The 27,997-nt window shown below is 38.0% G+C and overlaps 1 protein-coding gene across 1 annotated transcript in view; it reads left to right on the top strand.

Annotated features, from left to right (window-relative positions):
* The window catches only part of TMEM117 (transmembrane protein 117), a 209,556-nt gene that overhangs the window by 80,524 nt on the left and 101,035 nt on the right, over positions 1-27,997 (top strand). Inside the window, exon 3 of the mRNA XM_014963421.1 lies at positions 8,430-8,529. Within this exon, the coding sequence (XP_014818907.1) occupies positions 8,430-8,529 (100 nt within the window). The remainder of the gene's footprint in view (positions 1-8,429; positions 8,530-27,997) is intronic.

The following is a 27,997-nucleotide window of genomic DNA, read 5'->3' as shown; positions in this document are numbered from 1 at the left end:
ACCTTATTCTGTATTGTAGTTTGAGGTAGAAATTAATTTTTCTCAAAGAAAAAACTTGCACAGTAAATGCTAATCCAAAGTGATTTGGACACGAAACATTTTTTCAGTCTCCCAAGAATTTTTGCAGATTAGAAAGATTTCCTGTCCCAAACCGGCAAAAGGAATTAAAATAATAAAAATGCTTATGATATGAAGATTTGTAAAGAGCTGGAATGATCATAGAAACAAGTTAATATGTCTAAGTATAAGTAACTAAATTTTTAAATCAAACCACAGATTATTTTCAATTTTAGAACTGACAAGTTTTTGGAAAGTTTTTTTAAGTCTGTAAATATGTCATATTTTCAAATTTTTAAATTTTTCCCCCAATGTATTAAAAGCAATGTGTTCCTTGAAGTGACTCTGCATGACCTATCATTTTGTAATAATAGTAAAATGCTCCTGACCATTTTTTTTTCCTGAAAACTTTGAAGAAAGAGACAGAGGTACCAGCAACACTGTTTTTAAACGTTACCAAAGCCCTTGGTCAAAGTGGTAAAGTTCCAACTACATGATTTAATTTTATTTATATCCTGGCAACAATATGAGCAGTTTTGTGATTTTTGGGTTGTTTTTTTTTTAAAGTGAATAATTTTTTTTCTTGCAACTGCCAGTTCTGAGAATATTGCTGCACATCTGTCCTTATCCCTCCTTTGCTGTACTGAAATGTCAGCACTGGGAATGGATGTGTGTAAGCCATGACCCATTCTGAAGAGTTCAGCCAGTGCAGCATCATTCAAAGCCATTCTTACCAGTATCTTGCCAAGTTTAAAACCAAATCAAGTGCTTATTTAAAATGCATCTCTCTCTTGCTAAAATACTAACCTACCTTAACATTCCCAAAGCATTGCCTGCTATGGTCCTTAGTTTCTGTTAATGTTATTTTCAAATTTTAGTAGCTATTTTTAAAATGTCACTTGCCAAACAAATCATCTGCATTTTAAGATAAGCAAACCTACATTTAGCAGAATGTTAAATGTGAAAAAACCCAACCAACCAACCAACCAAACGAAAAAACCCCCACAAAATACAACCAAAGACGTTTACAGCATTTTTCTTAATTGTAGAAACTCTTCAATGTACATGTGTATAATTTAGCTTGCTCTTAAGCAACTTGTTGAAAATCAGCACTCGTCATCCTTCTCAGGATGCATACAGCAAGGGCTGAGACTGAAAACTTGTATGTCTGCAAAGTGTGTTACAGTATGATGAGACAAGTTCCTCTTTAAACCCTCAAAATGGGTTTGCTCAAGACTCTTTGCCCTATTTGTGCCCTTGGGCACCTGTGCTAGCGTTTTGGAACTTTTTACTGTAGAACTATTTTGATATTGTAGTACATAGGCAAATGAATTGAATCAAATAAGGCATGTAATGTACCAGCTTGTACTATGGTCTTGTGGAGTAGTTGCAGAATTACTAGCCTATTAAAAGAGATGCTAAAAAGTTACACAGTTCTCTTAACTTGTTTGATGGTCCACTAAAACAATTTTCAATAATTCACTGAACAGTAAGTAAATATCTTAATTCTCTCTTGCAGTTTCAAACAGGCATATAAGAGGCAACCCTTTATTTCACCACTTCAGTAAAATAAACTTATGTGGTTCTTATAGAGTTTAATTGGAAGCATAAACAGCTACATAGAAGCAGCTGCAGTGGTTGTATCTGTGTGTGTGTGGTGGGGGCTGGTAAGACTGTGCTATGGATATTCAGATCAGCATTTGTGTATTAGCACAATAGTATTAGAAGTGTTTCAGGCAGCCCGTCCTTGGCTGAGTAGCTTAACCATTATTTGCTGCAGGAGATGCAGCAGAAAGATGTTAAATGCACTCTGCAGCCTTTGTTTTTCTTTTGTCTGATTACGTGTGGTAATAGGTGTTTCACAAGATTAGCAAAAATCCTGGAAAATTCAGAAAAAATATCTCATCAGGCATCTTTAATGTTTTTTTCCCAACAGCTCTGTCTGTAAGAGGTGCTTAAGAGGTAGTGGAGCCTGTAGGGGTTATACAACATTTTCATCAGAGTACTTACATGATGATGGAGAAATTTGCTCACCCAAGAGAGGAAAAATCTGGGTTCAATTCCCAACCCAGCCACTTGTTGTCTCTGATTTTATTTATCTCATTTAAGGTTTGACATAAAAAAATAAATGTAGGTGCAGCAAAACCTGCCATTTAAACTCGCTGGGAGTAAGTGCCAGCACTCACCAAAGTTTACTTTTAGCCTTGTGAGGCTGCCTTTCTTCCATAGTAGAGGTCCTCAACACTTTTGAATTTGCAGGTCGCTAAGATTTTCCCAGCAGAGATGCAGACTCACACCTCCTGGCAATATCCCTGCCATTCTGAGTTGCCTTTTACAAAACTTTCCAAAGTAAGCTGTTGGCCCTTAGCAGTGACATATGTGAAAGTCATCTAAACTAACCTCTTGCTCTGTATTGCTGTCAAATCCAGTGATTAGGGAGACAACCTAGGAAAAGTAATATCATTAGGCAAAAGTTAGTTTGTGTGAATACCACCTGGTTCCTAAAGAGAATGCTCTATTGGTCAAGTGCTTGAGGATTCTTGGCATAGGATCCACAAAAATCCACATAGGGAATAAGAAACTCCTACAATTTGCAATGAAAAAGCTATATTAAAGGCAGGAATATATTTTAAATCCTGTCCCAACTTGCTTGATGCACCTTAACTTGCGACATAATCCAAACTCCTATCTTGATCAGTGTCATCCATTTCCCTTCTCTAAAAGGAGAGGAAAGTGAATGTCTATCTTACATGTGGAAAAAGATGTTTATACAGGACATGGAATATACAGCGTCAGTTATTCCTTACCTAAAGGAGGCTGAAACACGCATTTCTCATCCTCTTGAAGAGTGTCATATAAAAAAAAACAACACTACTACTCCGATATCACTTTTTCTTTTCTTACTGTAAGTGGCAGTGAGACACGTTTCTCTGACTTGGAGAGGCTTTGAGCCAGTGTCCCTTGAAACAGAGATTGGATCTCATGTGTTCCCTACCATTTAAGTTATGTGCATACACCTTCTCTTCATTAGCAGACAGTAATGCAATTGCTGCATTTTTCAATGGGCCTTGTCTTCTAAGCAGGCTTACAAAACACTTCACAGATGGAGCTCCGCAGGCAAACCAAGCGGAGGAATAACCACTTTATGGATATCAATCAATATAGGATGTGAGCTAGAAGCCAAATAGTTTATTCCTGTGGAGAGTGAGCCTCCTGTACATGCCTAGCAGCAGAACTTTAAATGGCTTGGGAGCTTTAAAAGCCAAGTCCCCAGAGTAAGTTCAGCAGCCCTCAGGCCTGTAGATTGATGAGCAAAGGCTTCCAGAATCACAGTTCTTTTGCCCAATTTCAAAAAAAGGTGTACAAATAAGTTACCAACCAGCGATGCGCAGTTACAGCATCAATTTACCAGTCTCAGGTGTTCTGCACTGTGCCATGGATCTGTCTCGCTATGGCAAAGCCATTTTTGTGTCCTAGTTTTGTTGTGTCTTGGAGATTAGCCTGCTGAGCCTCTTGTGGCTGTTACCTCTTTGACGTCTTGTCAAGCAAAATCCCTGGCTCAGTGCCTCTTAATTCTCTCTGTTCTGGTGTCATAGAAAAAGTTTCATCTGTACCTCCAAAGTGTGCACTGGGGGTGGTTAGGGACTGTATGAGTAGCTGTTGTGCTCTCTGTGCAGTCTGTAGGTAGCTATGCATTATGCCATTCTCGTTATGATGTGCCAACTCAGAGGACCGCAGGTCTTGTCTCTGTGCATCTTCCCAATCCCTGTGGCTCTGACTTCGGTTTCTAGCAGTAGAGGGATAGCTTTTCAGCTGAGCAAAGTGCTACCAAGTGTCTCATTTGCCATTCTGTCATTTCAGAGTGACAAATATGGATCAGGAACTGTATCTGCAGTCTTGTATGTATGTTTTCAGTTATTCTGACACTCTCTGCCTCTGCAAAATTAAGAGTAATGGAAGCTTGTGGTGCCATATCTAAACACATACTTCTTTGCAGCCTGCATGAAATCCTATGCTGTCACTGGTTGGCCATTACGAAGGCATTTCACTTTGCCAGGTGCACCAAGGAAGATGAGTTCTTTATAGATCAGAAGCTATTTAGGGGGAATGCCAGATAATTAAATTGCTTCAGAAAAGCACGTATCAGACTGCAGAACATATGCAGACTTTTTATTACTTAACATAAAAGACATCTAGGCCTCTCTCCTTTTCAAAGAGCCTTAAGTTACCGCTTTCTATGGGTGCAGTTCTTGTAGACTCTGTACAGAACGTGCCCTGGGTGCCATGTGCCAGCCCAGACCTTTAGATACTCTAGTGTATAAAAAGCGATCTGAAAAGTAGTTAAGATGCACCAAAATTGCTAAAATGGTGTTAAAAGGTAACTGAAACCTCCCAAAAGTGTCTATGTTCTCACTGCAGTCCATGGAGACCTAGGGTTCAGTTCAGATGCCTCTGGGTTATCAGATGTGTCACAGGCCTTACAAGAGTTCCAGATCTCTTTGGATTATCATCTGGAGACCGGGATATGTCACAGCACCTGGAATAATTTAGTTACATCGGTTTAGCAATACCTTGTGGTATTTGAACATACCATTTTGGCATGCTGGCCACCCTGCAGAACATAAGGCAAACAAATCCTTCACCCAGCACAACTACAGTAGTGTAAGGATGAATCATGCTCTAATCAGCATTGACTATTCTGACCAGGGCTCCACTGAGAGTCTGGATCCTTAGCTTATGCTTAAATTTAAGTGTCTAAATTCAAGTTATATCCCAATTTTAGATTCCTATGATGGTCAAGAAAACACCATCTCACCACTGAGTTTTAGCCATGACTTTTATTCCAGTGCCTAGAACAGTGTTGATAGCACTGCAGTGGCTTGTACATCTTTATTCAAGTTAAAATTTAAAACGTTCCATTTGCTTTCAGACTGCTCATCATTTTGGCAGCTGCTAAAGTGTAATCCTTCTTTGAAAAAATGCTCTGATATCTTCCTTTATTGGACAGTTTCTCTGGGCCAGGGCTGTTGTTTCCAGCTCTCTGTTCTGTGCACTCTCTGCTCCTAACTCCGGAAAAGTGATCAAATACTTGTATCTTTTTACTGATTCACTGTTATTAACTTATCTTTTGCAACAACGTGGGTGTAGGAAGCACCTTATGATGGGGTTTTTTGGATTCTGTTTTAGAACGATGTGTCTCTGGTCTCTTTTGTCTTTTGGTTCCTCTGTTTTGTCCTATTCTGTCAAAATTGTAGTCTACCTTCCACAGGCCTGCAAAGAGCAATTTCCCCGGCTTCGCAGCTTCCACTTTTATTGTCAAAGGTTAATAGTGGGTTTGTCCCAAATCCCAATTGCAAACTTGTCCTTTATCTATAACATGCTCAAGTATTGGTTGCTCAGACTTTAATTATTTACACTTATCCTGTCCATTTCTGAAGAGCTTTTTACTCTGTTATGAGCTTTAACTGCTGTGTTTTTCCACTCGTTTTTTTCTGAGATTGTACTACTTGTGCAACATGAATGTACCTTGCTACAGAATACAAGTATGGCAAACAGAAGCTTTTTGACAAGCTATGACCAGGACAGTTAACTGGAACACAACAGATATTAGCCCTCCTATAAGGTGCCAATATGGGTCTTAGCCAGGAAGCAAAGTAACCAATTAATGAAAACTGCTCTAATCACTAGCTAAAGCTAGAAAAAAGTGGGAATCTTTCCACAATAGAATTAGTTTACTTTTGGTACTGTTAAAATATATATCCTGGTAACATCATCAGGCAAGCATGGCTCTTTTGAAAATGTCAGCTACTCTCATTTATATTTAAACTGAAACCTGAAAATAAAAAATGGAGAGGTTTTTCATTTTTAGCAGCAAAAAGATCCATTTTTTTAAAAAGGCAATTTCTCTTGGTGTTTTGAAATGAAAATAATACTGCAGGGAGCATAAAAGGCACAGGAAGTAATGCTAATACTTAATAAAATAGTTAATAAAATAGCAGTGTATTTAATTCCATTTCTAATCAGATAATGACAGTGATAAAAATATTTTCCCGGTTCCATGAAAAGTTGTAGTACTATTTTAATCAGTAGATGCACTTAAAATATGCACAGATTATGTTCTCAAGAGTTTCTTTATAGTATGCTATTTTAACTCTAACTGAAGGTCTGTCAATTTGCATATTAAATTTAGACATTAATTGTTTATAGACTATGATGCACAATTTCTGCTAAGCTTCTTGCACACTTTCCTGTTTCAAATTACAAAAAGGACTGTAAGGATGATTTGGTGCATTCAAGGTTTTTCTATACGTTTCAGTATTGTATGCAGGTCATCTGAACTTATTGTAACTACATGGAGACTTTCAATTTCAATTAAGAAAATAGTTTATGTCTGGTTTGATGTCTTTTCTACTTGTTAATGCCTAGATATAGTGATCAGTGACGGGGCTATAGGATTTACCTAACTGGTCTGTTTTTCAGGAGTGCTGTGCAAGTGTTCATTCAGTTTCTGTACACCTGTAATCATGTATAATGCATATGAGAATGTATAATGTATATGAGAAATGGGAGTAAAAAAGGTGATAACTGTGGGGTTTTGTATGTGTTTCCAACCGATGAAAAAGATAAAGATACAGATTGCTTTTGGGGCCAGTCGTTATAACTGACATTCAAGGCGTGTCTTTTTTGTTAATGAGACACCTTCTTAAGCAATGCAGACATGATAATTTTTTGGCTTCATAGATGGTACAAGAACGGCATACCTAAGATGCAGGAAAAAAGGGAATTCCAAATGTTTCCTAGTTATAAAGAGGCTGGGAGAATATATCTAGGAGGAATGTACTTGCATGTTCTCACAGTCTTCCCTAGGTATGTGGTGTTGCTCTCTCTTGGAGATAGGGCATAAGAACAGGGAAGCTTTAGGGTGACCCAGTGTAGCTGGTCTTATGTTCTTATACCCTTATTCACAACACAACAGATTTAGAATATTGATGATCTTATTCATTACATGAAATGTAGTTTAAAATAGCTTGGAAAAAATGTTTATTTTTAATTCCAGTAGAAAATCTGAGCTAGCATTCATATGCTGTTCAACAGATTAAAAAAAATAATTTTGTTAGTGACATATTAGCTGAAAGGTCACAAAATGTATATAATGAAAAGAGCCACTAGGGTATGCCATTTTACATGTGTCATTAAACTATTCAACATTACTATTTTGACTCAGGAACATATCTAAGAAATTATACAATGCTGTGCATGCATTTGTGCTAGCAAGATCTTCTATCCCCATCAAATACTTAAATTTTAATAGGACTCCCCCAAAAAGTGGCACCAGCTTGCACTGATCCAGTTGCAGGGGTACAGTCCTAGACATTACAACATTTGATATATAATAATGGTAAGATTTGTATAATGGATAATGCAATGTTCAAGGAAGTTTTTACATGCAACTGGGTCAGTTGTGCACATTCTTAAATAGGTATAGCATTATATAAGGAGAGTATACACTCCTTACAGGTATCTTGAAAACATATAAATCACTTGGGAAGTTAAAATATAATTGCTGTCATTTGAATGTGCTAGCTCTTGAGGAGGATCATCTCTACTTAAACATTGTAACGGTCTTTTAGCAAAGGATAAGAGTACATTAATAGCTATGATTTTTTTCACAAAGGTTTTGATACAGCACAAGTAACTTTACCTTCTTAATTGTCCTTATAGTATAGTGATGAACTTGAAAGTAGAGGTCAAGTTATTGTGTGAGGTTTTAAATCCTATCTGTTGCATTATTTAAGCAGAATGGAAACGCTTCTTTTGGTTTTAAGTGAAATATATCTATGAAAATACATTGTATAATTAAGAAACAGTGACTTCTTGCTGAAATTCTGCAAAGCTTGCTTACACTGTTGTGTTAAGAAAACATGGTTGTATAACTGGTAGAGTGAAAAGTCAAGTGGCTCAATTGTCTTTTTAAAGAGAATTTAAAGATGTTCATTTTTCTTCATAAAGATTTTGCAAAGTTACCGATTCTGAGAATGCTGCAATTCCATTTGTACAAAAGAAGAGGTAAAAAGTGTGAAATAGTTAATATTTCCAGAAGCCTTACATAATCCTAAAGCCTTTGCCTATCATTATTTTAGCACCTTCAAAAGAGACATGGGCTGAAATCAGATTCATATTACCATTTCTAATTGGGATTGACCTATCCTGGTTCAGTACCATGTCAAGACTCAGATCTAGCAGAAAAAGTGATTATGCAAGAAATGGGAAGTCTTTCACAGCTAATCATAAATTTTGTCACAGAAGAAAATTCTTTATAACTGCATTAACCAAACGTATATAGTTTACAGTCTGTGTTCTTGTTTCCACAGTGCATACATTATAACAGACTTCATGGGCATCAGGAATGAAAATTTTATGAAGGTAGCTGCAGTTGGGACTTGGATGGGAGATTTTGTCACAGCATGGATGGTAAGAAACACAGTATTACATTTTAAAAGAAAAGAAAATTAATATGTTTGTTGGTTTCAAGGGAAAGAGGAGAGGAGAAGGGGGAAAACTCGATTTCTTGAAGTATTCAAGTATTTCAACTCAAACAAGTAGAAAGCTGTCAAAGGCAAAGTAGCATAATGGCAGGGTGTTTAATTAGCTGGGGCTCCAGAAGAGTTTCAGTTAAAATGTATCACAGCAATATTTCATTTCTTCTGCACTGAGTGGGAATGTTGCCATTGACTTTTGTGAGGACAGGACAGAGTATATGGCCCTTCTTTGCTATGAAATAGCATGACTTGCTATCTGGTGAAACAGCAACTAATGACTAGAGATAAACAAGCCTAATGAAAAGGATTTAAAAAAGAAGAAAAATTAACTGAAAGGTGTGATAAAAAATGATGGAGATGAAAGAAAGAAGGCAAGCCACTTGCATCCCAGAATTTGAAGGTATCCTGTTTGAAATGAAACCATCAGATTAAATTTGTCTCTAATTTAGAATTTTGAAGAATAAGTTTGTCAAGAGATTAAATGTGTTAATGAGGCTGCTTTTCACTGAGATTATAATCGTTACAAAGGTTCTCTGCTGAAATACGGGCAACCCAAAGATCAGCTTAATGAAAGAGAACCAGAAAATGACAGCTAACTGGGAAAAAAAATGAAGCCTGTACATGTGTGTTTTTATTGTTCAGGTAAAGCATTTCTTAAATACAAAGTGATGAAAAGTGAACTCATTTTTTAATTTTTTTTTTTTTAAAGGGAGATTAGATTTTTATGATTAATCTACATACGAATTTTAATGGTTATGACTGTGACATTATTAACTGAAGTGAGAATGACATTCATTTCAATTAGGAAAAGAAGTCCGGGATTTTTAAGCTTGCAGAATAGGTTTTTGATTAATTTAAATTATTTTTTTTTCTAATGATTCACTGATACTTCTATTTGTTTATTCAAAATAAACAGCATAATTTTAGAGAAATTCATTAAAATGGGGAATGTGATTGTGGTGAATGTTTATCACATATCACATAAACATGGATGTAAAAGGTATCAGCCCTGTATGTATCTGGTGACTGCAATAGTCTCTGGTATAAGCAAAATAAAGGCAAGTTGGATGTATTTTGGGATTGTGGTATGTGTTAGGAGAAAACTCTATAGGAAGAGTTTCAGGCAGGAATGACTGTAAGATGCTAAGACTATAGTCTATAAAACTGTAGGAATAGTCTTAGAAGGGTCACCTGTGTTTCTGTCAATTTGTCTTGTATCCTCCACATATTTGGAACATACTGTACCACAGACAGAAATAAAAAAAGCATCAAGGATTTTTTCAGCATATTGTTCATCGTGTGTCAGTGGTTTGTCCAAAATAAATTATGCTCTGTGAAACGGTGACCATGAACAGCAAGTACAGAGCGAATCATCTGTACATACATTACAGTAAGGACGTTGCAGAATTGGTGCATTGACTGATGTTGACAATTAATGTGGATTTCTTGTGAATCAGTAATAAAATTCAGGGCTACTTCTGAATACCTTTAACTTGACCCCTTTTTTATAGGCTTCCACAGCTTTATTCCACTATGGAAGGAAAAATGATGCATAAACTCAGCTGAATTGAAAGGGGTCATATTTGTCATACATGTGTGACTTAGAGCTCCAGTGATAGATTACTTACAAGTTGCACTGCGTTAAGTAATGTTCCATCTTTTCAGTCCCTATTTTCTGATTTCCTTGGAAAAAACTGTTACATGCAGCACTGGATAAAGCATGGAAATGGCTGGACCCAAAAAGCATGAGAATCCTGATTCTTTTCTGTGTCCTGAAAGCCCTCTCGAATCTTTTCAGCAACAGAGACACAACTGGATTGTGCCACAGCACATTCCAGTGGAGGATGGGGTTATCACTGAAGACTGGGAGAGGCTGCAGAGGCAGTTTGTGAACTAGGCTGATTCTGTTAGCTTTCAGGAAGAGCAAAGGGCATGGGATTGGAGGGTCAATGATTTTAGGACATGCTTTAATTGCAGGAGGAGAATTAAGAGGCATGGTGATTGCTGTTCAGATCTTCAGAGCAAAAGAGAATAGTGACATTGCTTCTGTAATGCAAATCTCTAGTCAAAGTGTATGAATCAGTCAATGGAAATTAGAGCGTTTAAGGGCAGCTAAGACTAGGAACATCAAAAAAAGCTACGATGTCAGGTAGAGAGGTATTGGTAACAGAGAAGAGTGGACATGTACATTGGTGCATGTGCATGTACGTTGGTGCAAACCTCCCACACAGCCTAACTTCAGCAATCTTATTCTGTATGAACAGAGATTGTCATGTTGTTTATAATATTTGAATTTGCTTGACTTTCTGCATGTCAAGCCCAGCATGGAGCTGATATCAAAATGACCCGAGTCTTCTCTGGGGTTATTATATTTCACGAAGTTCTCCAATCCTGTTTGGGAGCAAGAAAGAAAAAACAAACCTTTTAAAGAAACCTATGCACATCTTCCTATTCACATCAGTGCTTATATTTTCTCATGTTTAAGAAGTTTCTGTAAAGAAGCCACCCATCCTTAGACTACAAAGGAGAAGATGAAAAAACAGATGTAGTCTTCACTTCAGTGTATTTGAACCATACCGGAATTAAGAATTTATTCCCCATTTAATTGGGAATTTTTGAAGTAAGCAGCAATAAAGCAGAACAGATGGAATTCCATTTTAAAAATGAGTAATCAATAAACAATAATATTGCCCTAGTACAGCAAGGAGAGGCTTATTCAATCAGGAAAGTGATTGGAATAGGAAAATATGTTTTGGATTGCTGTTTGTTTTGGATTTAAAAGGCTGAAGTGAGCCTTCCCCCTCAGCATTTCCTAGCTCACTGACTAGTGACAGTATCTGACTCAGTTCCTAATAAAATCAGAAATATTCTTTCCATTGTGCGTAATGAGACTGGGGCCATGCTATGAGTTCACAGGAGCTTCTCCTTTCTACCTCTGTACAGGAGCTTCTGCTACTAATGATCATCTTTGCCGAAATCTGTAGTAAGTGTTAGATGTTCTAAATAAGCCTGTGAAGAGGGGAATGGGTTCAATACACTAACAGTGTCTCTGCACTTATCCCCTTTGAAGCCAGGGAAGTATATTCTGCACCTGCTTGGACATGCTCTCCCGCTCTCATAAAATGTGCATTCTGTTCTCATGGAGAGTGGTTTTGAGGCAGACACCACAGGATTTGGCACAGTAGGATAGCTTTGAAAAAAAGGTTGGATTCCACCCAGACAAGCCTATAAACTAGCAATTTTGGCCGCCTTCTAGGAGAGTGTGAGCAAGCAGAGGAAGGAGCTGATTCCAGGGCAGAATCTCTGATGATTAGTCAGGTGGCCTCCTGACTCTCTGTAAAAATGAGGAACCTGCTGCAGCTGTTTTTGTGAAGGGTATGTGTGGCAGGGCAAGTTCAGGAGTGGATGGCACTGAGCAATGACACAGAGGGCAGAGTACAACCAGAGCCTCCTCTGTTCTTTCCAGCCTCCTGGTTAGGTGAACAGCCTGCTTTCCTCCTTCTTTCCAGGCACTGTTGGCTTTTAGACTGTCAATACTGTCATTCTCCACTTTGGATGATGGCTCTTTGGGCTATCCAAACATTACATATTGACTCTGCAGTACGAAACATACTCGCACCACATTGAGAGGTTTACTTACCAACTACCATTGCCATTTAGATTAAAGACATTTCCCTGCTTACAAGCCCTACATACGTGTGAAAGAGTCTAACCAGTAGTAAGTTTTTTACATCTTCCTTAGACATTGCTTGCTAGGATTATCAGAAGCTGAAGCAGTCATCTTCAGCCAAAGGCTAATGCTAATTTCTGAGAATGTGTTGGGGCCTGATCCTCTTGACAAGGGATCCTATTCCCATTTACCTTCCTTCTGAAACGTAATTTGAGATTCTTCTTTCCCTCATTAATTGCTAGAGGGAACTGAGAATGTTTGAAAGGTCACTGAGCAGCAGAGATTCTGTTGACTCACATAATCAGAAACAATGATAAACTCAAGGAATGGTTTAGTTTACTATTCATCAAAATAGTATTTACCAAAACTATACCAACACATTCTTTTTAACAAGGAGAAGCCAAGACTTCTCTCAGCTCTGGGCTTTAGCATTGTACTTGGCACAGTGTCTTAGTGTAGGCTGAATCGTTGTCACCATTCCTGGCTGTTCTCTCTGACAACTTCACTCTACTTCAGTTTGACTCTTCCCTTGCTTGGGACCATGAAGACTCCCAGGACCATTTCTGCCTTTCATCTTTTTAGCAGGGGAAGTTAGGAAGTAGTACATCCAGCATAGTCTGGATAGAAGGGTGATAGGTCACCACTTGTTCTGCTGACCCATTATGCAGGACTGACATAAACACATCCTATCCACTTGGATGGATGAATACGGAGTAGACACTTTCTACCTAAGACTTTTTGTCAGGACATAGTATTGGGATTTCAAAAGGTTATTACGGAGTGATGAATCCACACCTATCTTTCCTCATTAGTGGAACTGGCTAATGACCCTCATATGCACAAGTTGTCTGGGGTTCTGTGAAATTTCTCAGGCACAAGAGTCACATCATTAGGTGATGTTGCCTATATATCATGACATGTAACTTGTGATGGAATGCTCCTTCCCTTGATAAAGCTTACCTGTTCTTCTGCAAGAAGAATTTTCTGTTGTCTGAGATTTTCACAGCTAGCTGAAAAAGCTCTGGGAAATGTACTTCTCTGGCCAAATGGACCAGGTTTCCAGTCTTATAATTCCAGAGGACAAATCTCACACCATTATCTGTTCTGGCTTTGCTAGTTGTGAAAGAAATAGGTTTTGTTCTGTAGCTTTCATTCACATTTCTCTATTAGGCATTTTTTATCTTCATCCTCTGGTGAAGAGGTCTTCTGTAATTTATCCTATTTTGTGAGACTAACATATCTTACCTGGCTGGTCACAGTGTAGCTAGTAGAAAGGTCTTGTGACTGGTTCAATAAAAACACTCTAGAGGGCTGAAAGGAGTCCACATGGTCCTTGATGCTATTAAAATCAATAGCTGACAGGTTTAAGTGAATGATTACTGTCATGCAAGCACACAGTTAATCTGTAGATTCCTAAATCAGAACTTCTTTCTGTCACGTGCATCATGTTAGAACTCAGGCTACATCTGTAAAAGCATTAACACTTGGACCTGGTCAGACCAAAAATACATCCAACCCAGTATCCTGCCTCAACTATGACTATGAGCAGAAGCCCATCAGGAGAGTAAGAACAAGTGATCATATATGGTAGTGTCCTCTAATACTCTTTCCAGCTACACGCAGTTTTTGTATGTAAGAACTCTTGATGGATGCCTCATCCCTCTTCTTGTCCAATCTCACCTTTAGCCCAAGTATTTGTTTAGCATCCACAGAATTATTTGGCAACAAGTTCCAGACATCACTGTATAAGGAATCACCTCCTTTTGTTTGTTTTAATTTGTTTCCTACTAAGCTAATTTGATGTCTTTAGTTCTTTACTGAAGAGAAAACACTTCATCCCTGGACACTTTCACCCTAATGCTTATGACTTTGTAGACATATTTCATATTTACTCTAATTTATGCCTTCTTCAGGCTGGTGATCTCTAGCCTAGTAAGTTGTTCCTCATACACAAGCTGTCCTATGTATTTAATTATGTTTATTGCCATTCTTTGTAATTTCTCCAGTTTTGCTCTGTCTTTCTTCATAGGGAGATCACAACTGCCCACGCTATTCAAGGTGTGAATGACCTATGCGTTTTACAGTGATATAATGATGTTCCTTGATTTTCTGTTCCTTTCCTAATAGTTCCTAACATTCTTTGCAGGAAGATGTTGACAATATGGGGCACTAAGAGCATGTTTTCATGCTACTGTATTATCAAAACCTCAGCATCTTGTGCCTGAGCCTTAATGGTCAGCTGAGAGCCAATCGCTTCATAAATGATCCTAGAATTCTTTTGCCCCCTGTGCATCATTTTGCATTCATCTACAAAGAATTTCATCTGTGTTTTTATTGCCTAGGGACTTACTTCTGTAAGGACCTTTCTCAATTCTTCACAGCCAGCAAGCCATCACCCTTATTACAGTGCATAACTTAATATCATTATAAAGCCTTCTCACCTCACTGCTCACCCATTTTACCAGGTTGCTTAGGAATATGATGAATGACTGCATCCTCTGCACAAATCCCTGTGGAACTCCGCTAATGACCTCCCTCCATTGCAAGAGCTGTCTGGCTAACCTACTTACCTTCTGTTCCCTGCCTTTTAACCAGTTATTTATCAACATAAAGACCTTCCCTAAAGCTCTGACTGTTGGGTTTCCATAGAAGCCTTTGATGAGGGATTTTTCAAAGCTTTTTAGAAAATTCAGGTTAGGCTATTTCAACCACATCTTCTTTACCCATGCGCTCGGTTGACCTCATTCAGTAAGCCTGTTCTGAAATATCCCAATTCCCTTTATTTACAGAGCCAGTCACTTAGCACTCTTTTCACATCCTCAGTGTTTCCTTCTGCCATTAAGGAGGTATTCAGACAACACTGGGTGGCCCTGAAAGTATTGTTTGCATGAAAGACAAAAAGTCCCAGCTCAGGAGCTATGAATGTGTGGAACAGTATGGAACAGTCTTCATGTGGCTTATCAATGAAAGACAATAAGATTATTTCCTAGAAGTTAAACTTTGTATGTTCATTTTAACTCATTTTGATTAGTTGTCTCTATTCTTTTCCCTCAACACCCCTTTGTTCACCATTTTGCAGACGAACAAAAATTAAGATGGGAATATTTTGGTTTGTATGTTCTTGCACATAACAGAAGGGTCAACAGATCCTGAATGCGGCTGTTAATGCTATCCTGAAGACAGAAATGTCTCTTCTTTTGGTAAGACCTATATTTTGAATATGTATATGGGTTACACATTTCAGAGGCCATCAACCATAAATATATAACCTCTCTTTCCTGAAAACTTACAGAGTCTATGGATCTCTTAGGCTGAACAGGGAGGATCTTTAAAAGTTTTTGTTATTTTCATAGTTAGGTGGAATTTTTGAATCATAATTTTGGACACAGGAACCTGTGCCTGCTAAAGTCATTCTTTGAACGTGGGTCCCTCTTAACCTTCTTGCTGAGAAACACCTTTTTTTTTTTTTTTCCTTCTCTGCTGTACAGGCAGTGAACACAATCTAATTGCTGTAGTTTGGGACAGAACTGTTCAACTGCTCCAAATGTATACCTGCTTAGCTCTTCATTTTGACCTTGTAAATGCTGGTATGGTCTCTCTCTGTAAATTTGAAGCGTAATGTCTAATATAGTGTAGGGTGAAGTAATGCAGGATGTGCATTACACTTTAATAAACCCATCACTTGATGTTGTCTTCTGGTAGATACTGGGTACCTGTAGATTATGCTCTGTTAGCTTTCTTCTATATTCATTTTTGTAATAAGAATAGATGTTTACTTATTGCCATTAAAGCATTTTTGATGGCTTGCAAGCTATTGTCAAGAGTTTTAACAGCATTTCAAGATATTTACTTTTGACTGTTGCCATTGTGATCCTGAAAAACAGTATTTATTTGTGGAAGAGAACAAGCTGTGGAATGATTTTGAAGTGTTCTCCTTGTGTCCATTAAGAGAGAAGATTATTCTTTTCCTCATTTGCTCTCAGAAATAACTATCTGTGTCAACATCTTAGAGGAATTAAGGTCTCCTTGCCACTGTGAAGAAACTAGGTTGACTTACCTCTTTATTTTTATTTCATCTCATAATGTGTATGTGTTGTTAGAGCATGTTCAAACAAAGTGAGAAACCCTGATGCTGCAAATACTATCATGTTCCTGAAAATAACAGGCACACTAAACTAATGCAGTGCAAACAGAATCATAGAATCATTTAGGATGGAAGAGACCTTTAAGATCATTGAGTCCCACCATTAACCTAACACACAGCCAAATCCACCACTAAACCATGTTCCTCAGCACCATGTCTACACATCTTTTAAATACCTCCAGGGATGGTGACTCAACCACTTCGCAGGGCAGCCTGTTCCAATGCTTGACAACCCTCTCAGTGAAGAAATTTTTCCTATTTTCCAATCTTGTCCTGTTCCTTGTTACTTGGGAGAAGATACGAACCCCCACCTCACTACAACCTCCTTTCAGGTAATTGTAGAGAGCAATAACATCTCTCCTCAGCCTCCTTTTCTCCAGGCTGAACAACCGAAGTTCCCTCAGCCGCTCCTCATAAAACTTGTGCTCTAGAGCCTGCACCAGCTTCACTGCCCTTCTTTGGACATGCTCAATGTCTTTCTTGTGGTGAGGGCCAATTGCACTACCTGGTCCAGAAGCAGAAGATCCAACATAAATTTTTGAGATAGGTAGATAGATAGAAAATAAAATACTAATGTGACTAAAAATTGACATCTTCTTTCGTATAGGGAAGGACACCAATATACACTGAAAGAAAATGTAACATCATCATCATCAAAAATAACAAATTTTCTGGGATTTTTTATGTAACTTTTTAGCTAAAACAGTAGCCACAAATATTCACTCTTAAATTTATGAGTCTTGAAAAATAATTCTTCTGTCCAGGAAATTCCATTTAGCAAAGCATAGTGTATTGTTTTATTTGCAAGCAGTGAAGAATCCACCATTTTGATACACTTTGATACCTTTGATTCCAAGGTATTTTGAAGAGTCAGAAGTCTTGAATGACTGACACCTTTTCTAACTCATGTCTCTGTCAAGGATTGGGCATGACAATTCAGATTATGATCAGTGTCAATCTTCTTGATTGTTTCTATTCCACTGACACATCAGATGACAAAATGAAACTGTAATTGAATTGCAGTGGCATCTGAAATACTGTATAGCTAACAACTCCACCATACTTCTGTAGCGGAAATGAAATTAAACTATGAAGCATAAAGTGGAAGGAGCAAAGCAGATGACACATTTTACTAAACTCACTTGCCAGGACTGCACAGCAATGTGACTAATAACATCATTGGTGACAACATGTTTCTTTCCAGGCAGAGAAGCAGGCACAATTCCAATTGCCCTTTTCGCTCTTCTGTGTTTCTGGTTTTGTTTTTCTTTCCTCATCTTAAGGGCCAGTCCAGTTGCAGAGCCATTTTGTAGCTAGTTGTTCTATCTCAAAGTGATAACCCACATGTACGTTTGTTGGCACAATGGCTGTTCATATACCCAGTCATTCAAGACCTGCTAATTTTATATTTTCAGTTTTGTAAGGCACAAATATGCTCATATTCTGCTTTTCTTCGTGGCTGCTACTTGGTTATATAAGGTGGAGCATGCCTGGTGTCATCTGAGTTCATCCAGTCATCCCATCAAGTCAGATTGCACTATTATTTGTTCATTGATTGATGGGGTAGCCATCTGTTCATATGCTCTAGATTATAATTATTTGCCTTTTCAAGCTTGATCTTTTTTTGTATTCCCCTGTTACCTTGTCATTTGAATTCTGACCAGGCATTGCCAGAGGTGTTACTTCATCCCTGACTGTTTCCCAGACAGTTAGTTCCTACAGCTCATAGTCACAACAGGTATCTTTGTTGATAATGATTTTCTGGGCTTTAAAACATGTGCTTCCTATATCTAGTAGTAAAAGCCACAGAATCTTCTTCTGAACTTACCTCACAACTCAACATCAGGAATTGAAAGCCCCAAAGTTATGCCCCAAAATTTATCCTAGAGTTTCTCCAAAGCAGTCACTGACAGCTTTCTATGAATAGCAAAAATAGTTGTAGGAGTTCTTTCAAATATGTGGGAAATTTCCCCCACTTTTCTTTTTTACAAGGAATGTGAACTCATACACACATTTTTGTGGCCTTTTATGCACATTTTTGTACAATCTGGATTCCTGTCTCAAAAAGTAATGTCAGATCTGCTTCTGGACCAGACAGTGCAGTCGATGTTGAATGGTCTTACCGCAAGAACAAAGCTATTTCATGCTCTGAAACAATCTGGAGAGATTCTGTTCATTATCAGTCCAGGTTCTCAGCTCTGTCCTCAGTCAGGTTCTTCACCCTATTTTCAGATCTCAGTCCTGGTGATGTGCAGTTAGCTGCTGGAGCCAAAATTCTGCAGATGATCAGTCAAGGTTCACCTGGTAACAATCTCAACCCAATAATCTCTAATGGGTGAGCAATCAGTTTCTGCTACCTTACTGTACTTAGCGTTCTGGTAGAAATAGTTAAAATGCTCCCCATTAGAAAGATCTAGTTCTCAGGGTGACTTGACCTGGGTGCTGGTCTCCTGTGGGCCCAGTGTTTCAGCCTTGTGACTTGTTCACTGCCGCAACTTGTGATGGAAGAATCTTTCTTGGATACTTCTTTAGCAAAGTATACACAATACCAGACGTTTCTCCTCTCCAATAAAGGTATTCTTCCTGGATATGGTACCTCTAAAAAAAAAATCTTAAATTCTTTGCACTTTTAGCTTCCAACTTCTACCACAGTCAAAGAAATTAACATACTTGTTTTTCCCACCTTCGTCACATATGTTTTGGACTGAGTTATCAAGATAGATGTCTCTTTTTTAAGTTGACAATGCCCCAAGTTCCCACAATGTTTTTGAAGAGTTGACAAATCCAAAAAGTTAGATCCTGCTTGCTGAGACTGACCATGGTGACAGCAAGCTGCCTCTCACAAGATTGCTGTGGGGCTTCTTTCCATCACTGGAGCACACATCAATTATAGCTCAAGCTACATTCCAGCTGGAAGTTATCTCTGCTCCTGGCATTGCCCAAATGATCATGGAGAGCTCTCGTTATTTCATAAAGCTATATGCTGTATAGAGGTGCCGTAATTGATCTGGTAGGTAATTGGGTAGTCTCACTGTTTCTGTATGTGCTGCTTTACTGCCCAACTGCAACCACGGTCCAAGTAAACAAACAACTGAGAGTAAAAATATTTTTTCTGGTAGATGGAAATCTTTAAGATGCAAGGGCCTTGTGTTTATTCATTTTCCACACTTATTCTTACCTCTGCTAGGACTTTGTTGTCTAGTGTTTGCAGATGATGTAGATGTTATTTAAACAATACCTATTTGTGGTGTCCTACAGGCAAAGAGAGAGAAAGTGGAACTGTAATGAACAGCTGTGTGCCCCCTTAGAACTTTCTGCTCTTTTACGCTGCCATGCTCATGTAGCAATAGTATAAGTTCACCTATGAAATGAATGTTTTGGATAGTCATGTGACTGGTTATTAACCTGTTTTTACCCTTTGGAAGCTGCAGTTGTTTATATAAGAACAACATCTAGTCTAACAAGATTTACTTGTTCTAGGAAGGACTAAATAGAAGGCCAGAACTGATAGTAAGTAGAGAGGATTGTAGTTATCCTCCAGAAACTGAAATAATTTTCCATTAGTTTCCTAGTGGCTGGAAAAGAGGATGAGATGCATTTTTAGCATTAGTTTTCTAATTAGCCTAAGTTAAAGACAGCATATACTTGTTATCTGTATGCACACTGTTCTTCCATAATTCTGGCTGTAGGATCACGGGAAAAATCCAATTAAATACACTCTTCAAATGAATTCAAGAATTCAGTATTGGACAATACCACTCATCCAACTTGTCTATTGTCCTGTATCCTGCACTGGTCAGTGTGACATGTTCACAGTGAAAGTTAATGAAGAGCCCTCATAGAGTCTCCAGGAGGGCAAAGCAGGCAGGAAGTAAAAGAGGGTGGAGAGTAACGTTTTCCATGATGCCTTCTATAATTAGGCCCCCAGCTACCATCAATGGGGGCCACTGGAGAGCTTGTTTGCTCCAGCTGCCTAGCTGAGATTTTCATTACCAAAGCAGGGAAACAGTTTCCTCCTGGGAAGGGACAAAGGCAAGAAGTAAATCGGTAGGAACAAGGTGTATCTGTTCTTTACTGGTGTGAAGTGGAGCGCAGGCAGAATGGAGGAGGCTCAGGAGATGCAGGACAATGAAACAGATGTTTACTGTTTGGATGCTAAAGGTTTGGTATTGAATGCCCTGACGCACTGCATTCCTCCTGAGAATTTGGAACTCACTCTGACTAGAAAAGTGAAGTGAAATCTCTTTTCTTTTTTGATGACATTATTGTGTGATTATCTCAAATTATAAAATGGAAACCAGTGCTATTTCTTGTGAGGACTTTTGAGATAACTCTTAGTGCATGATAAGATTGTGTGTTTGTTAATGCATTGAAGTTATTTCACTCATGTATTCGCAGAAAGCCTATTAATTAATTGTTGAGCGCCCTTACACCCTCCAAAACCCCTTAAAAACTACTACAAGATTCATTAGCAGATGAGAATTCTGCAAAAGTAGTCAAAAACTCTGTGGCATCTTGCCCAGGGAGCCTGTGTGGGCACAGTATGCCTCAATGATTTCACTAGCCAGAGATGGTTCAGTGATTGCCTTTTCAATGTTACACATATGCCTGTGTGTAGGGCATGAGTAACTGGACCATTCCAGACAGATGTTGACTGCAAGCTAGCAAGCCAAGAACTATCCACCTAGACGATGGTATATTGGTGTGCTTAGAAGTTAAGGTGACTGTCTTCAGATTGTGGTGAATATTGGACTCAATGTTATGGTTGGACTTGATCTTAAATGTCCCTTCCAACCTAGACAATTCTAACTTGAAACTGAGGCCCAATACTTTCTTCCTTTTTATCTAAAACTTATCGCTGCATTTTATTCTGACAATAAAGTTTCTTTTAATTCCAGAACAGTGGTGATATCTGTTCTGAAATCTCCGGTGTTCTGAGTTGCTTTAAAAATGCATGAAAGTCAAATATTAATGGGAGCTATTCTGTTCTCCACATGTTGTACGTGAATGAGATGGCTCCATCTTTTCCAAAAGACAAGGTGTAAGGGAGAAGATACATTTTCCTGCAACTTAAATCTTCTCTGATTGATTTGTTTTGCAGCTTCAATTAGCCATACAGTTATAAATCAGTGAGACTTGGGGTCCTGTATTTTCTTTTCCTCTTTATCATACTCTCCTTTGCTCTTTTTCATGCAGAATTGTATTTGCTTCTTGGTTTGCTTCAGATCTTGATATATCCTGGTTACATGTATTTAGAAACTCAAGTCAGAGTACCATATAAATTAAAGTAACTATGCAACAATTCTGCATTCTGACATGATGTACTCCCTAGATGTACACCTAGAAATGGTGTGAATGAGTGGGTGTTAGAACTGCTGCAGAAGTGGGACTCAAGAAATAACATGTTCTTACTGAAGATCTTTGAGTACAGATGGCAAAAGTGTAAACTGTTGGAGTCTCAAAGATGGACACTTCCTCTCTGGAGCAGTCTGGTTCTGTATGAAACTGCAAGTACACACCTTTTTCACTGACTAGCAGAAGAAAATCATTTTCTTGCTGTGACTGAAGCTGAAGCCATTATCTCAATAAATCTGCCAAGATGTGCAATGACAATCTCTATAACAAAATGGGAAGAGGTTGTTTGATAAATTTTATAAAAGAAATATTGAGCTGACCATGCAAATTCAGCTGAAGATCTTTAGTGGATTAAATATATGGTGAAATAAGACCTTCTATTTCCATAGGGAGAGATTAGCAGCAGATGGCAGTGGTACACAGCAAAGCATTTCTTTAATTATGAATTCCTTCAGGGTCTGCAGGATGAACTCTGTAAAGGGAAAAGAGGAAAGAAGGATGTTTTATCATGAAAAAGCATAACACAGCACTCTTGCATAACAAAATGTTGTATAAAATCCATACTTCTCTACAAGGGAGAGTATGGTTGAAACGGTCAAACTAAGAAAGAAGAAACTATTGCTAATCTTAAACTGCATTATTGTGAGGGATGGGTGTTCAACTGAGAAACTTTATTACAAGGTTGGAAGAAGCTGCAGATGCATTTGGTGTCTGTTTTCCTTCTGTATAGACTTATGTATGCTCTTTTTATGCTTTTGGTTTCACATTCCCTAGAGTGTGATCATCATAACTGAAATCAATGATAAATTTCTATTGTCTGGATTTAATCTCTGATGCCATTTTGTAGAGAAAATATATTTATAGCCAAAAAAATATAATGGTTTAAATGCCCAGGTTACCAGAATACCATTCATTTTTTGTTGAATTATGCCTAAAAATAAAATGAGGTTATTCTCAGAACAGCTACAGTACCTTTAAAACGGTATCCTGTGTTGCCACAGGTCAACTCAACCCACACATTCCAAAGATCAATACATCAGAAGAACAATTAAGCGAGTGCTTGTGTAAATACAGCACAGAATTAATTTTCCTGTGTGATACTGCATAATGTATGAATTTGTTGTAATATGGTGTGAGAATTCTTCTCTTAATCCACCCTGCTAAGAAATAGTAGAACCCTTCATCAAATTGAGTGAGAATTCCTGACTTGTAAGTGAAATCACTAACTCCATGTTAGAAGATGACATTAATGCTGAGCATGAAATGGTGAAATCTTAGGAATTGTCAGACTTTTGATATGCTAACCAGAAGGTCATATTTTCGATATCCATACTTCTGATTGTGCTCAAGAAACACTGAAAATTCAACATATTCAAGCACAGTTTCTATAGAAAAATAAATAATCAGATAGGTCAGCTTCCCAAAGCCCTTTGTTGCCAAAACCCAGCTCTAGCTTTAGTGCAATTCTGCTGACTGCAGGAGATTTAAGTAGAATCATAAAATCATAGAATGGTTAGAGTTGTAATGGACCTTAAAAAGCATTTAGTTCCAACATGGGCAGCAACACCTTCCATGAGACCAGGCCTTGAACACTTCCAGGGATGGGGCATCCACAGCTTCCCTGGGCAACCTGTGCCAGTGTCTTGCTACCCTCAGAGAGAAAAATTTATTCCTAATATCCAATCTAAATCTCCCATCTTGCAGTTTAAAACCGTTACCCCTCATCCTATCACTGCACTCCCTGATTGTGTCTTTCCCCATCCTTCCTGTATCTCCCCCCTTTTTCCATTCATAGGAGAAATGCCACCACGATTCCATGATGCCAATAAGATCAGAGCCCTGCAGGCATGTGCACATCTCTTACTCCTCTTCTTTATTGCCCATGCTACATGAGTTTGCGTAGAGGCTTTTGATTTGGGCCCCTGATGAAGCTAACAGTAAGTTAAAATAACAGTAAGTTAGCAAGTAAGGCTGAAGTGGCTAGTATTCCCTTGTGCTGCACTTCAGGTGCTCTCCTGTTGACCTGCAACCCTTCTCCAATTTCTAGGCATCTATTACTGGTATTGGCATCATAAGATTCTTAAAAACCAAAATACACAACTGCTTCTTAAAAACTGAGTTATTAAAATAGAAAGTTGCAATGGATTTGAATTAAAATTCATTATAAAATTTCATTTAAAAGAAGACACTCGGTAAGATGAGTCTAATCTTGTCTTGGTCTCTTTTTATTGTTATTTTACATTACCTGAAATGGGAACTTCAAGTACTTTTTTTAAATGGATAGAAAGATTGTTGAGTTTCACTTAAACTTTTGTAAGTACCTTTAAAACCTCCATTAAAAAGCTATTTTTGTAATTTCTTCCAGTACTACGCTTCTCCAAATCACAAAAGAAATCACTGCCTCCTACACTGGCAGTAATAAAAAAGGTTTTGCATTCTGCAGGCATTAGGGATTGATCTTTATAGCAACTCGTGGAGATAGGTATGCTAATATCCCCCAGTTTTACAATAGAGAACTGAAGCAAAGGAAAAGGGAAGAGATTAAGCTTTTTGCGGCCAAATTAATCAGGCGTTACCCACAGCTTCCAATAATGTTACACTGACCTTTATATTAGTTTAAATGATGACAAAAAGATTTATTTTGGGCTGCAGATTCTCAGTCCTTATATCTTGCAGCTGAAAATGCTTTGGTGCTTGTCTGGGTCATGCAGGGAATTGGTGATGGAGCTCAGACAAGAACCTGCTTTCAGCTTTGTATTTGTCCCCTGACTGTTTTCCTCAAATCTTTAAGTGAAATTGTTTTCTCTATCTCCATTGATGGCAGCATTCCAATGTATCTAAACAGGATCTGTCTCTCAAAAGATACTGAATAATTTCTTTTATGGAAAATTGAAATGGCGTGTAAGTGCACTGGGGATACATAAAAGCAAGGAGCTGCTCTGGGTTTTTATTCTAACTCGTCATTAAAGCATATTATAAGGTTTCTCCTCACCTGTATGTTGGTGAAGGGATTCTTCCAGGTGGCAAATATTAAAAGAACGTCACATGAAGTTTGAAGCTCATGCGGCAGTGAATAAATTAAACCATAACACAAATAAAACATAAGGAATTCACACACAACAGCAGTGTGAGGTCATGGATTGTATGGGCACTAATGAGAACAAGCATGATTGTATAGCTTCCAGAACTTCAGATTTTACCTTGAAGTTAGTAAGACTATTAAGAAGAAATGTTATTTAAGTTATCTCAATTTCAAGATTAATTTCAAAGAAAAGCTCTGGACATTTATAGATAAAAACCTGTGTGTGTGTGTGTGTGTGCATGCGCAGAGATTCAGTACTGTGCCCGAAAGGCAACCTTTCTGTATTCTTTCATTACTAATACAAAACACCCGTAATCTTTATGAGGCAATTAGATATTATTAATACTAAAGTGTCCTAATATATATGAGGCAATCATATACATCTTATTTATTACTAAGCTGGCCTGTGACTGCAGAAAGCCTTAGGTCGTTGATTTCTTCAGAATCTCCTGCGATGATTTCCAGGCATTGTCTTATTGGCATGACCAAAGCCAGACTGGGCCTATACCATAGACAATGTTTATTCTTACTTTGCTAACCTACTATTTATATTGATATAAATGATTTCCAAGGTTATCTTATGCTATTTAATAGACTAAGGGCTATTAGATGAGTTGAGGTAGCATGAAATTGGCCACATGATGCTCCAAGCCATTCCAATTTGGGAATTCCTTCAGAACAGATGCCAACACTGGGTGATTACTCTCCCTTTAAGGCATACCTCTGGCTTCTCGTCAGGTCAGCTGTACATCTTCTTTCACCTTTGGAAAGGCAGAGAGATTTGGGAGCTGAAGGTCTGGTACGGTGAGAGCTGCATGCCAGTCTAATGTGTTTGGTACTCAATGGAATGGAGCCTCGTATTGCTATAATGAAAAACTAAATTGCTAACGAGTATTACCAAATCCCAGTTATTTGACAAGTAGGGGTAATAAGGAGAGTACTGAGAAGTTGGCTGTAATGTGAGTTTTATATTAAAAGATCTGAAATCTAGCTATTGAATGATGCTGTCATATTCCGTTACCTCAGAAATTAGCTTTTTTCTCTTAGGTTGCTTTGTTTTGAACTTATCCCCTGTCAATCATTTAAAACTATAGCTGCAAAAAAGATTATCTTTTTCTGTTCTTATGTCTGTGTGTTAGTATTCTGGGATATTTATTGATATATTTGGGAATATCCCAATATATCAATAAAGACATTGGGATATTATGAAATATCTTTAATTTCCCTGTCTCACTGCCTGCCACCTTCTTTCTGTACACCATACAGTGATAATGTAAACTTATCCTATTTCTTTCTGCCTTTGTCATTTGCTGATTTCAAGTCTCCTGCCCAGTATCTTTAGACTGACCAGCCTCTCGGTACACATTGAACTCCAGTTCTTTCATGTAGAATTAAAAATCTGCCAACTTAATTTATGATAACTTCGTCTACTATACTTGTGTCTTTTGTGCTTTGTTTTCTCTGACACTTCTGTGCTGTAAAAACTTAAGGCACTGACCATGTCTTTTACTGGCTGGTTTTATTTTGCAAGCTGTACAATGTTAAGCGTATTCTATAAGAATTACAAACGTTAGCCATGGTTGAATATTTTAGCATTAGTACAATTGCTTTGCTCTCCTTTTGTATCATGGGCAATAGAGTAAATCCTGCACCCCTGTGCATGTTGTTGTCTCTGCTGCAATGAGGTAGTTTGTTTTGATGCTCAGAGGGGACAGTGTACAAGCTTATATCTCTCCCTGGCACCAAGGAACGTGCTTGGTGTGCAGTAATGATGCATATTCTCTGATATCTGTGTGCTCCTCTTCAGCCCAGGAGAGACCTCTCTGTCAAACATGTCAATAAAATGTAAACGGTTGAATACCTTTTATTGAGGTTTTAATCAAAGTGGTCCACAAGACTGTGTAAAAGTAACTGAAATTGGGAGATTGACAGGAATACAGCAGGGGCATGACCATAGCAATGCCCTAGCTTGTTCTAATGGCTATAATTTCACAACACTATTAAAGGAAATTACAGAAGACACAGCGGGCTGAATTAACCCTAGCTGTAACTGTTGTGTTTTACAGAGTTGCACAAGGCAGGACTTGGTGAATGTGGTCCTTTCTCTGCAATTAAACTCCATTTTTACACCTGCTGATAGTAATGATGCACAAATGCTGACTGAAACACATTGGCTATAATACTCCAATGTAGGGAAGACTTGTCAGAGAAAACTGATATTGGCATTAAATATTGTGATTCATAAATAAAATCAATTGCTAAAATCGTAATGCATTTCAGAATTAAGTGAAGAATTGCTGTAAATGATTAGTTCATTTTTGGAAGAAAAGCAGATTGAGTCACTTTTATTTAAATAAAAACAGATTCTAAAACATAGTAGTAACACAGAAAAAAATGCACTCACTTCACTGTGTTAGCTTGTGTACTATTCGAAAATGATATTACCAGGTGGAGAAAAACATGGCTCCATTACAGAAGCACTCAATGTGCTGTCCACATGGCTGAAAAGCTTGTGAACATCTGTACAAAGTGTCCTGACTGTCAGCAATAGTGCTGTTAAAGTCAGAAAAATGCTTTTATTGTACCTACAGATTTAAAGTACTGATGAAGTTAGAGCCAAGATATTTTTAAAAGAAGGCTGAATCAACACACGTATTTATACAAATATAATTGCACCCTTATCAAAATTTGTTTGACTACATGAGAATGATCATCCCCTAACTGATATAATTGTACAGTTGTATTGATATAAAAAGCAGAGTATAGATCAAGCCCACACACCAGAGAACGAGGAGGAGCCCCTTAAAAGTTCCAAAAGAGCTCCCACACCTTGTAGGCTGTAGCACTACCAGCCGCTGCTCCAGTTTCAGTTCACTTACAAACATTGAATCCAGCCCCCAGCATCATTTCACTGAGGTCACTTGAGAGAAAAATTGAATTATTCATTGTGTTTTTAAAAGTTTTTGAACTTCAAATGTTGAAGAGTTCACAGTGTATTCTATATAAAATACTGAATGACTTCAGAGAGCAATGTTGATTTTGCTCTTGAGGCTCTGCTGCTGTTCATAAAGCATTCAGGCAATGTTCTTGTAGTTTATGATGTCAGAAGTGTAATCCCTTGAGTGAATTATATATATTTGTATTCATGC

This window comes from Calidris pugnax, unplaced genomic scaffold (assembly GCF_001431845.1).
Source record: "Calidris pugnax isolate Ruff unplaced genomic scaffold, ASM143184v1 scaffold44, whole genome shotgun sequence".
In the NCBI taxonomy this organism is placed as follows: Eukaryota; Metazoa; Chordata; class Aves; order Charadriiformes; family Scolopacidae; genus Calidris; species Calidris pugnax.
Note: the sequence above shows the minus strand (reverse complement) of the source record. Positions and strands in the feature narration are given on the sequence as shown.